General features: G+C 50.1%; 1 protein-coding gene across 1 annotated transcript; it reads right to left on the bottom strand.

The window, feature by feature from the left end:
- Positions 1-2,599: 2,599 nt before the first annotated feature.
- Positions 2,600-3,289, bottom strand: LOC125555589 (protein WIR1A-like). The gene is made up of 2 exons (XM_048718490.2): positions 3,029-3,289; positions 2,600-2,920 (listed from the first exon to the last, which is right to left on the bottom strand). Exons 1-2 carry the CDS (start codon positions 3,195-3,197, stop codon positions 2,802-2,804), a joined length of 288 nt encoding a protein of 95 aa, XP_048574447.1. The 5' UTR covers positions 3,198-3,289; the 3' UTR covers positions 2,600-2,801.
- Between the last annotated feature and the right edge of the window lie 9,384 nt (positions 3,290-12,673).

Below are 12,673 nucleotides of genomic sequence, written 5' to 3'. Positions count from 1 at the left end.
ATGTCAATGATGCATTTATAGTGGATAACAATATGTTTCTATCTTTTTTACATGGTTGAGTTGTCACGTCGAAATTTGCTTTCCTTTGTTTGTGACTATATATAGGACAAATAGGGCAGCGGCCGTTTATTTATAGGGTTCCGACATCATGGAACCTAGCTTTAGCCTTTCTGTAAGCTTGATTGCCAAACGGTTGTGCACAGGACCTCTGCACTGTATCAATGTACTCCATTACTCGTGCTTAGATCCTTGAGCATGGCCGTTCGATAGGTTCTTCATTTGTGCATCGATGATAAGTTATTACTTATTAACTCAAATCACTAGACTAAAACTCTTTCCTGAGAGATATGTTGGATTTATGCCAAATCGATTTTTTGACAGGATTATATTTCTATTTGTTTTGTATGAAGTTTCTTTTTTAAAAAGGAGGATTACCCCCGGTCTCTACATCAAGTGATTCACACAACATTTTATTAATCAAAGTAGCAACGAAGTACATAGTTCAGCACAAGTTCGCAAGCAAACTCAAACCAAAAGGAATAAAATGCCACAACCATTGTATGAAGTTCAAGCGAACTGGTTGTAAAAAAAGTGAAATACGTCTACGACTATTGAATTCGATCTGGGCAACTTCTTCCATGCGGTGTTGGTGATTAGTGAGTACCTCCGAATGACGAGGGGCGACTAGGCGATGCCTACTATCTGGCCAACAAGGTGTGAGACCTTATGGCTCCCCATGATGAACCTGTTTCCAAGTATGGGGACTAAACCATCAATGATTTTGTAATTTTTGCTCATATTAAAAATGCGACAAGACCTAACAGAATCAGCTTCAGAAGCTGATTGTTCTCGTTGACTTCTTCGATCCATGTCACTGCCAGCATCAACGTGAAGTCATGACATAAAGACATAGGGAGTGGGCCTTTTTGTGTGACTTTTTCACTTGCTCAGGTTGTTATCGGATATGGCATAGTGATAGGGTAGAGGAGGAAGCAGATGGTAGTGGAGTAGGGAGAGGAAGCATGTGGCAGCGGAGGCGAAGGGTAACACCGGAGCGGGTTAATGGATAGGCATGGGCGAACACGTTAAAGATAAGGAGTGAGGGCGTGTTTTCAATGATCCACAAGAGATAGATTGAAGCGCACCACGCCATGTAAGCATTTCATTAAATTTTATGAAACTTCAAAAGTCAACTAGTTCCATCATCCTACATATACTTGAGAAAAGTATGGATTAAGCTTAGGGATCATGACACACCCAAAACATATCTATTTTCTCTGGATTTAGTTACATTTTCCCTCGTAATGTGATTACTTACAAGGACTAATCCACTAATAGCTATATGAAACCATAAAATTACAATTGCCTCCCTATTTTCAAGAGAAAAAGGGGGGAAATGGAAGTCATATGGAAATTAGGACATCGAACCAAGCTAGAACCAGAAGGGACAAGCCCAGATTGGGAGATGAGTCCATGATTACCAAGCCAGGAGTGCATGTTGTGCTCCAAGTACCGCCGATCACGGGAGTAGGCCGTGGCCCGGTCCCTCGTCAGAAGAGGAGGCAGTGGCCCTAGCTATCTGCGACGCTACCTCATTTGATCCATGGGCAACATGACCGAGGGACAAGGGGAGCACTCGCGACTGGTGGGAAATCGTTTGACCCACAAACGTGTGTCAAATGTGGGGATGAAGCGAGCACGTGCAACTGATGGGAGAGGAGACCACGGTTATCGTGAGGTCCGGTCTACACGTATGCGACCCATCTAAGATAGGGCTGCAAGAAAAGCTCGAGAATTGTGAGCTGCCTGAGATCGACTTGTTTTTTTTTGGCTTGATTCGAGATCAACTCGAAAAGAAACGAGCTGAGGTTGAACACTTTATGAAGCTTGACCGAGAAACGAGCCGATCTTGAGCCAATATTGACTCGCTCGATTTTAGCTCGATAGCTCGACATAATATCATTATGTTAAATGGTGATCATATATTAAATGGCAATAAGATAATTTGATACCATATATGATGTCCATGTTTTTTCTTCATTTTATTTATCAGCAAACATGGAAGCTTAGTAAGTGCAGAGCTAATTATGGCGCGTGGTCGACTATGTGTTAAATATCTTGTTGTTTTTGACAAAAGTTCCCAGCATATGCACCTTCGTTTTCTTGTTTTTCGTCCATGAAGACCACCATTTATTGCAGTTGGCCCAAGATCTAGTTGGAATATTCTTGTTTTTCTCCTTATCTATTTGGAATACTTGCCATAAATTTATAATTTTTATCGTCTCATTTAGTTCGAAACTAGCTCGAGATCGACTCAAGATCATTACAAGCTGAGCACGAGTCGTGTTCTACAGCTCAATCATGAGCTTCACTCAGTTTGAGATCGCCCGAATTTTAATATGAGTTGAGCTGAGCCAACTCCAGCTCGCTCAAACTCGACTCGTTTGCAGCCCTAATCTAAGGGGTGAGGCTAGTCCAACTCTACCGCAAATTGAATTTACTCACTATCCAGCGATGCATGTCTGTAAATTCCGAACCAAACTTAATTTTATCTTCACAAAAATTGGCCATGCATTCACATGAAAATCCAGACATGCAATAATCCAGTTTTATTCGAGTCCAAGTAGGTACAAGTACATCACGATACGGCATTGCTGGTGTGTATAAGGTGCTGTATGGCAGTAAAGAACTTGTGCTGAAGAGGCGTGCATGCATATAGTATATGCATCTAGGTCGCCGTATATCGATCTATCCTTGCCTCCTTGCATTATTTTGACAGATGGGTGCGTGCACGGGTGTATCTAGGGCTGGCCACCCGCCGGTGGTACATCACGACACCCGTAAATCGTGCGGCACCCACGGCCGCCGGTGTAGGGTTTACCAGGCGGCGACGGGAAAGCAGGGTGGTTAGGGTCTGTGCCTGGACGGGTATTCAGCAGATCATTATAACTAGTTAACCAATCGTAGAAATGTCGAGGAAATGAAGGAACACGTTTTGAAGGGAATCAACTGGACACTGTCGACTGACCTACTACAGCGGCGTCGTGGCCGGCGGCTCCGACGCAGACGGAGCTGTTCATAATGACCGCCGCGACGACGACGAAGAGCGCGATCTGCTGGAGCATCGTGGGACGACGGCGGCCGGCAGCTCTGCTGCCCAGGGACGCCATGTTGATGATCGGAGCTTGGAGGGCCATGTTGATGAGAGGCAGCTAGCTTTGTATTGTACGTCCTGCTGTGATGCTTGCTGGTCGAAGAAGGCACGTTTGTATTTATAGACCGTTTTGCCTAGGAGAGAGAGATCTATTCCCTCCGTTCCGAATTACTTGTCTCAGATATAAATGTATCTAGATGTATTTTAGTTCTAGATACATTCATTTATATAAAAACAGTGCTATTCAGACGACACTACTTGGACGATTTGCAGCCGATGATTAAATCCAGCCGAGCAATCTTTTTCATGGCCGAGCATCAGCCGCGTGTGTGGAGCAGTTTCGTTTCTACAACGATTAATTTGGAACGGAGGGAGTATTAACCTTGCGTATCTTTGGTATGACCGAATTTCTACGGTTAGTGAAGGCTGGTGAGTGGCGACACCTTTGACCGGCGAGAAGACATGCAGTCGAATAGTCGGTCGACGACCGACGAGGAGTCTTCGGTCCGTCGCCGTCTTGCATGCAAGAGAAGATTCTCTTCTCCATTTTTCTCAGGTTTGTCAACAAGGCCCCACGTCGTCGCTCTTGTCTTGTCAGCCCTCTGCTTACTTGTCTGTAAACTCACAATTAGTGTTACATCTACGATACAGTTTCACGAAATTATTGTTAACAATTACTGTACTCCGTAGGTGGCATCCACAAGTGTAGAAATTAGTGGGACATTGTCCGTAAGTAAATTCGGTAGGTGGCATCCAAAAGTGTAGAAATTATTGCCGACGAGTATGAAGTATGAACAAGGCTGTAATCACAGGAGAGGCTCACACCACACGCTCTATTACTCAGGTAAGGGAGAATTCTGTACAGCCTCAAGAAAAAGCACAAAAAACAGAGAGGAAGAAGAGAGTTGGTGTATCAGCTTGTGCCTTCTTTGCTGCTCCATGGTCTTTGCGTTGCTGCCACTTCTTCAATGCTCGTCTTGTTACAATCCTCCCCTTGTAAAGCAGGTTAGGGTATCTCCAACCACGATCTTCAAACCACTCTTAACCCTTCGGGCCATGCAGTTTGGACGTGTTTTGTTATCTACCGTGGGCTTGTATCGGTCCGTCGAATGGTTAAGATGTCCTTATCCCGCAAATTGGAAAATAAACTAGGGGGCTTTACAGGCGTCTGGACCGTTGTCACACCCAATTCTGACTATCCTGGCCCACCAAAACCTCCTCTCCCGCGCCCATGCGCATTCCCACCCGAAGTCGGTTGCCCGCATTCATGCTGGCCTAGAGCGGACGCGGTCACTCACTAGAGCTGGCACTGAAACCCCCCAACCGTGAGCGTTGCCCGTTGCGCACGTCTTCTCTCCGCATTACTCCGGCGCCCCGAGCGCCACACGTCCATTCCTGTGCCGGCCGGCATTAAATACCTCTCCACCTGACTCCTTGCATCCGCCCGCTATATAGACGTGGCCAGGCGCCAGGCTATAACCACACCTCCCCTCCCCTTTCCATCTCCTCCTTGTACAACACCATCCATGGCCTCCGGCGAGTAGAAGGAGTTCTCTGGCATTGTAGCGGTCTGGGTTGCCCGACAAGCCAGCCCGATACAGGATGGCTTGCCGGCAAACCCTTCGGATCCAGCACCATCGGCATCTCCATCCCCTCATTGCACGTTAAGGCTGGCCAACACCTGTCTCTCGGCAAATCCGTTGTGAGTAATGGAGGCACCATGTCAGGCGGGTGGGGAAAGAAGCCATGTTTGCGGAGGCCGACACATTTGCGGCCATTGCGGGCAGCTAGAAAAATTAGATCATAGGATCCCGCTGATGCTTGGGTCCCACGAAGGCCACCGCCACCGCGTCGCCAGGTTGCACAATCGGCAACTTGCCTTATTCGTGGGGGTGTAGGCCACGTCGACTGTCTTCCCCGCCCCAAAACAAACTCTGGTGTGTGCTGCGTGGTGGCGGAGGAAGGGTGTTCTTTCCCTCTCGCGGAAGAATATCCCTTCGGTGCTCACTATAGTCCGATGAGCTAGCTGCCGGACATAGGGAAGACATGTCGTGGGAGTGGAGATCTGTCTTGACTGTCATTAGACTAGTTTTATCCTAGTCTAGTATAGTTTAGTTAACATATGTTTGAAATGTAAATATTTTCGTCTCGTTTGCATGAAAATCATCTGATTTGCATAATTCGTCCGGTCTGTTGAAATGCATTTTGAAATGCATGCGGATCTCTTTGGATGGGCAGCTCCCACAAAGCTTCCTGGTTTGCTTTTGGTTTGCAAAAAGCGGATGCCCGGGCTGGTCCGTGGACAGATGTAGGATGCCGTTGGATGACAAACTCGGTCCGAACGCTCGATGCGAACACTTGTGTGCGATTTGAAGGTCCGCTTTGAAGATGCCCTAAGCGTCAGATAAATATAAAATAAAACTAGGCAGTCTATTCGCCCGTCATCTTTCTCTTCTTTCTTTTCTCAAACAAACATATTGTTAGAAGTAATGGACTTAACTCATGTACAAATCTGAAATTCCTAAAGATTACTCATGTGATGATTTGAAAGTTGGGCAGACGGTTTCTAAAGATTACTCGTCTGTGATAACTCATCACATCACATACGATCGTGTGGAGAGAATTGTGTGCTCTACTTGACACACACTTTAATTAAAACTGTGTGTGATCTTTTTTTTAGAACGAAGACGCTAGAAGCGTCCGGCTTTAAATTAATAAAGCCCACATCAAGGCAGTGTAACAACATAGGACAACCGAAACCGAGCACGGAGGCACCGACCATACGACCAAGGTATCTAGAGAGTTCAGACGACCAAAAGAGGCTCTAGCGGGCATATTACATGGCCAATGGCCAGAACATGGAGCACGCAGGCTCACTCGAGCGACAAAAGGATCACTTCATGAAGTAGAAGTGACAGCTGGCTCCCTTGCCAAAACATAGACCTGACGAAGATGATCTTGAGCTTGCTTCAGCTTCTCAGCATCCTTGCGCTTCGCCCACGGACTCCACTACCGCAGGAACATGTTGCATTTGTAAATTAATTTAGCAGGGTGGGTTGGGAAGATCCCCTCGATCGCTAATTTGTTCCTAGTGAGCCAAATTGCCCAGAACAGCGCACCGAAAACGCTCCAAAGCACTCGATTGTTGCTTCCTCAAGCGGAATCAAGAATAGCCGCCAGATCCGAGGACGACCTCGGGTCCCAAGCTGTGTTAGCCGCAGACCGGACCGCACTCCAGGCAAAACGAGCTAATGGGCAATGGAAGAAAACGTGATTCGCGTCTTCGGGCGAACTATAGATTGCACACAAACCAGTCGACGAGCCATTTCTTTTGGCAACAGTTGCCGCAGTGGGAAGACTGTTCCGAAACAGCTGCCAAAAGAAGACCTTGATATTTAGTAGTAGGCGTGATTTCCAGAGGCCCGTAGGCACCTGGATGGACGGCCCTGACACAGTTTGCGGTAGAGAGACTTGACCGAAAACTTGCCAGACGGGGTGAGAGCCCACGTCACCGATTCCGCAGACGTCGACAGCGTCACCTGGTTGACGAGCGTAAGCAGTGTCGTGAGATGCACTTGCTCCTGTCCGGTAAGCTCGCGGTGGAAGTGGATCACCGGGGGGACGAGGCTAGGGCCGTGGCCACCGATACCTCCGGGTTGACAGCCAAGGCATATAGTTTTTGGAATGCCGACCATAAAGGTTGGGTACCGATCCAATGATCAAGCCAGAAGCGGGCCGAGCGGCCGTTTCCAATGGAAAACTTGGCCCCCATAGCAAAAGCCGGCCGTATCGCCTGGAGATCATTCCAGAAAGGAGAACCCCTCGTGGCACCTTCGAAGAAATTCCCATTTGGGAAATATTTTGCTCGCAAAATGTCAACCCATGAACCCGTCGCCCCCAGGGACAGTTTCCAAATCCACTTGCACATGAGTGCAACGTTGAGAATTCTAGTATTCGTGATCCCGAGACCTCCCAGGTCTTTGGGGTGGCATACCAAGGCCCATTTGACCATGTGATATTTACGTTTAGGCCCCGATCCTTCCCAAAAGAAGCGAGACCGAGGCGTGTCCATCTTGGCGTGGACTCCTTCAGCCAAGAGGAAAAGGCCCATTGCAAAATGTGGCAGCGAGGACAGGCTAGAGTTCGTGAGCACCAATCTCGCTACAGAGGATAGGAACTTCCCCCTCCACGGACAGACCCGCCCGCCCACTTTGGTCCATAACGGAGCCCACCCATCGATCATGACGCGCTTGGCGTCTAGTGGGAGGCCTAAGTATGTGAACGGAAGTTTGCCAACTTTGTAGTTGAGCAGGTCCGCTATACGTCTGCCCTCCTCCGCGTCCAAACCCATGGGCAGCACTTCGCACTTGTGGAAGTTAATTTTGAGCCCAGACATGAGTTCAAAACTTAGCAGCAGGGCTTTGACCGTAGCCACACTATGGAGGTCAGGTTGAAACAACAGTAGCGTATCGTCGGCATACTGCAAATGAGATATCCCCCTGGGATGAGGTGTCCCAACTGTTGGGGAATGTAGTAATTTCAAAAAATTTCCTACGCACACGCAAGATCATGGTGATGCATAGCAACGAGAGGGGAGAGTGTGATCTACGTACCCTTGTAGATCGACAACGGAAGCGTTTGGTTGATGTAGTCGTACGTCTCCACGGCCCGACCGATCAAGCACCGAAACTACGGCACCTCCGAGTTCTAGCACACGTTCAGCTCGATGACGATCCCGGACTCCGATCCAGCAAAGTGTCGGGGAAGAGTTCCGTCAGCACGACGACGTGGTGACGATCTTGATGTACTACTGTCGCAGGGCTTCGCCTAAGCACCGCTACAATATTATCGAGGACTATGGTGGCAGGGGGCGCCGCACACGGCTAAGAATATGATCACGTGGATCAACTTGTGTGTCTATGGGGTGCCCCCTGCCCCCGTATATAAAGGAGTGGAGGAGGGGAGGGCCGGCCCTCTCTATGGCGCGCCCTAGGGGAGTCCTACTCCCACCGGGAGTAGGATTCCCCCTTTCCTAGTCCAACTAGGAGTCCTTCCATGTAGTAGGAGTAGGAAACAAGGAAGAGGCGCAGCCCCTCCCCCTAGTCCAATTCGGACTAGGCCTTGGGGGGGCGCGTGGCCTGCCCTAGGCAGCCCCTCTCTCTTTCCCGTATGGCCCAATAAGGCCCAATACTTCTCCCGGCGAATTCCTGTAACTCTCCGGTACTCCGAAAAATACTCGAATCACTCGGAACCTTTCCGATGTCCGAATATAGTCGTCCAATATATCGATTTTTACGTCTCGACCATTTCGAGACTCCTCGTCATGTCCCCGATCTCATCCGGGACTCCGAACTCCTTCGGTACATCAAAACTCATAAACTCATAATATAACTGTCATCGAAACCTTAAGCGTGCGGACCCTACGGGTTCGAGAACAATGTAGACATGACCGAGACACGTCTCCGGTCAATAACCAATAGCGGAACCTGGATGCTCATATTGGCTCCTACATATTCTACGAAGATCTTTTATCAGTCAGATCGCATAACAACATACGTTGTTCCCTTTGTCATCGGTATGTTACTTGCCCGAGATTCGATCGTCGGTATCCAATATCTAGTTCAATCTCGTTACCGGCAAGTCTCTTTACTCGTTCCGTAATACATCATCCCGCAACTAACTCAATAGTTGCAATGCTTGCAAGGCTTAAGTGATGTGCATTACCGAGAGGGCCCAGAGATACCTCTTCGACAATCGGAGTGACAAATCCTAATCTCGAAATACGCCAACCCAACATGTACCTTTGGAGACACCTGTAGAGCTCCTTTATAATCACCCAGTTACGTTGTGACGTTTGGTAGCACACAAAGTGTTCCTCCGGCAAACGGGAGTTGCATAATCTCATAGTCATAGGAACATGTATAAGTCATGAAGAAAGCAATAGCAACATACTAAACGATCGGGTGCTAAGCTAACGGAATGGGTCATGTCAATCAGATCATTCATCTAATGATGTGATCCCGTTAATCAAATAACAACTCTTTGTCCATGGTTAGGAAACATAACCATCTTTGATTAACGAGCTAGTCAAGTAGAGGCATACTAGTGACACTCTGTTTGTCTATGTATTCACACATGTATTATGTTTCCGGTTAATACAATTCTAGCATGAATAATAAACATTTATCATGAAATAAGGAAATAAATAATAACTTTATTATTGCCTCTAGGGCATATTTCCTTCACCAACACCCCTTTGATGTGACCTGCCTCCGTGGCTTTACGCAACATGGCCGCTAGCGCGTCCACGACAAAGTTGAACAAGATCGGGGACATAGGGTCGCCCTGACGCAACCCACGCTTGTTCCTGAAGAAGTGACCAACTTCTCCGTTAACCGAGGCAGCAGTTTGGCCCCCCGAGACCAGTTGCATGAATCGGTGCACCCAAACAGGCGCAAAACCACGGCTGATGAGCACCTGGCGAAGGAAATCCCAGTTGACTCGATCGTACGCCTTTTCAAAATCTAGTTTAAGGAGGATAGCTGGTTCATGCGTACGTTTTAGCTGATGTAGGGTCTCTTGTAGGGCTAACGGACCCTCCAAAATGTGGCGACCACGGATAAAAGCGGATTGCGTTCGACTAATTGTTCGGTGAGCGATCGGAGAGAGCCGCGTGGCACACGCTTTAGCACAAATTTTAAAGGGAACGTTAATGAGAGCAATGGGTCTGAACTGACGGATGTTGTCCGCCCCGGCCACTTTAGGGATCAGCGATAGAACGTCGTAGTTGAGCCTAGCTATGTCCACGAGGCCACGCATGAAACAATTGCAAACTTCAAAAATTGGTACACGCAGCAGCGGCCAAAAGTGCTTGAACATCGCCACTGGCCACCCGTCAGGGCCCGGTGCCGTGTCTGTTTTCATGCTATGGAGCGCGTCGTCAATTTCTTTAGGGAGGAACGCGAGTCCCAACTCGTCATTCTCGCACTCATGGACCATTTGATATGGAAGCCAAACATCACCTCTCAAGCAAGCGTGTTGGGCTTCGTTGGTCCCCATCAGACTTATGTAAAAATCGTAAATGTGCTTGGATATCTCAGCTTGCGTCAGTAGAAGCCCCTGCTCTGACTGTAGCCTGAGAATCGAGCATTTCCGACGCCTACCGTTAGCATACGCGTGGAAATATTTAGTGTTCGCGTCCCCTTTGAGCGTCCACTTGAGGCCGCCTCGGCGCCTCCAATATTCCTCCTCGGAACGAAGCAACGCCTCGACTTGCCCCTCCAGGGCATATCGATGGGACCACTCTTGCTCAGAGAAATGTGTCGAGTCCGCTTGGGAGTCTAGCAGCGCGATTTCGCTGACAAGGTTCGCCCTAAGCACCTTGTCATCGCGCCCCTGGTTGGCGCCCCAGCCTTTAAGGCATGCCCGTAGGTGCCCCCCTACCGCAGTCCAAAACTCTATTGGGCCGCGCTATTGACCAGTGAGATGTACACATTGCCACCATCTCTCCATAAAAGATGGTGTCGAAATCTGGTACCTCAAACCACGCGGTTTCAAAGAAAAATCGCGGGCTACGCCTGATCCTATCATCCCCTGAGGATAGAATAAGGGGCACGTGATCCGAGCCGATTCTTGTTTTAGCAAGGAGCGAGCAGAGCGGGAACACCATTTCCCAGTCCGGAGACATGAAGACACGGTCCAAAATGGATCGCACCGGGGCTAGTTGCTTGTTAGTCCAGGTATATCTAGCCCCAGTTCTGGCCACTTCCCTAAGTGCCATCGACGCAATAGCGTTGTTAAACATGGACACCCTAGCCCAGTTAATGTTATCATTATTCTTATCATCACCCAAGCGAATCAGGTTGAAATCACCACCCACCATCAGGGGGATCTGGGCAGCCAAGACCGCAAGCACTTTAGCTTCGAGTTCTCCCAAGAACTCGGCCGAGCGCGAATGGTCGGCTGGTCCATAAACTTGCACAATCACCAACCCGCGGAGCGACGCACGCACACGGATATTGGCCGCAATGAAGAAGGTACCAACCACCCAGGTCAGAACCTCGTAAGTGGCAGCGCAGAAACCAAGCAACATGCCACCGGAGTGGCCATTTGCCGGACTGTGATGCCAGGCGAAGCGCTCAAGAGGATCTACAGAAAGGATATCTTGGTGTCGGAACTCCGCTTTGATCGTTTCCTGGAGCCCAACAATATCTACTGCTTGTTTCCTAATGTATTCTCTAACCTGGGTACGCCGACCCGCGTGGACAAAGCCACGGATGTTCCACAGGAGCGCTCGCATCTAAATGACGCGATTGCGTAGACGAACCCCCCTTGAGGTGATCGCCTTGGCCACACGCCTCACCTTGCCACAAAAAGGTGGGGGGGGGATACCACAACCCCTGTTGTGGGATCCCCATCGGGCCGGATCGCTAGCGTGTCCGAGGGCTCAGCCTCCACTGCTAAACGATCTGCGTGTTGAGCAGCCGCCGCTGCAAGCGCCGCCTGCGCAATTTCCTTAGCACGAATCAACGAGATCAGCTCACTCGGCCCGCCCTCGCCTATCGCCTAGACCCCACTCTCCTCTAGAACCTCGCTCAAATGGTCATCTGAGAATGAATCTAGAATCGTAAATCGGGGCATTGGGTTACTTGAGGTTTCCAGGTTCTTCTGAGCTTGGAGGAGCTAGGCGCACTGTAGAGATGGGAGATTTCCCTTGGCGCCCTTGGAACGAGCACTGACCCGCACCGGGGCCACCTGCCCCTCCACCACAGTCTTGGAGCGCTTGCCCTTCGGGATGGACGCCGTCTTGGATGTCTCCTCCGTGATCGGGACGGGGACGGGGACGGGCACCGCCAGGGCCATCACCGTCTGGCGAGGCGTCGCCGGGGCCCCCAGGTGATCCTCCGCACGACCCGCTCTGCGCTGACCTTGCGCACCGCCACCTTCTTGAGTTGCTTCACCACGCCAGGCTTGTTGCTGCTGCGACCGCCTTGGGATGGGGAGCGGGAGGAGAGAGGAAGCGGCAGGGAGTCGACGGAGACGGCGATCGGGGTGCGCACGACTTCAGGCAGAGGCGACTCCATCTGGTCCACGGTGGCTGCCGTCACCATCCGCATGGAGGGGGAAGTCATCGACCCCAGGTTGGAACCGTACTGGTTCGGGATCGACAACTCCATCCCCGTGGACCTCCCCTCATGAGATTGCTCTTGCATGCTCGGCTGCACGCGATTCGCCGCCCCGCCCTTGTCGGTGAGGCCTAGCTTCTCCCAAGCCGCCGTGTCGATGGAGTCGTCTTCCATACTTGCATCTGGATCCTTATCGCCGTCCCGCCCCGGCCCGTCGAGGTCGTTGTCATGGTTGGCAGGTGGCGGGTGTGGGGACGGCAGGGCCGGGGCCGCGAGAGGCTCCGCAGGGAGCCCAGGGTCAACAGAGATGTTGAAGCCTTCGCCGTTGAACCAGATCTGGACCGCGCTCTTGATCTTGCGAGGATTGCGGCATGCGAACCGCATACGAACCGGC

Source organism: Triticum urartu, chromosome 5A (assembly GCF_056163025.1).
Source record: "Triticum urartu cultivar PI428250 chromosome 5A, HENAU_Tu73, whole genome shotgun sequence".
In the NCBI taxonomy this organism is placed as follows: domain Eukaryota; kingdom Viridiplantae; phylum Streptophyta; class Magnoliopsida; order Poales; family Poaceae; genus Triticum; species Triticum urartu.
Note: the sequence above shows the minus strand (reverse complement) of the source record. Positions and strands in the feature narration are given on the sequence as shown.

Bases quoted from the DNA above. Each gene is read 5' to 3' on its own strand.
- LOC125555589 (XM_048718490.2), bottom strand. From the start codon at position 3,197: ATGGCCCTCCAAGCTCCGATCATCAACATGGCGTCCCTGGGCAGCAGA. The intron at 2,921-3,028 runs GTCAGTCGACAG...ATACCCGTCCAG, and splicing joins CCACGACGCCGCTGTAGTAG to GCACAGACCCTAACCACCCT.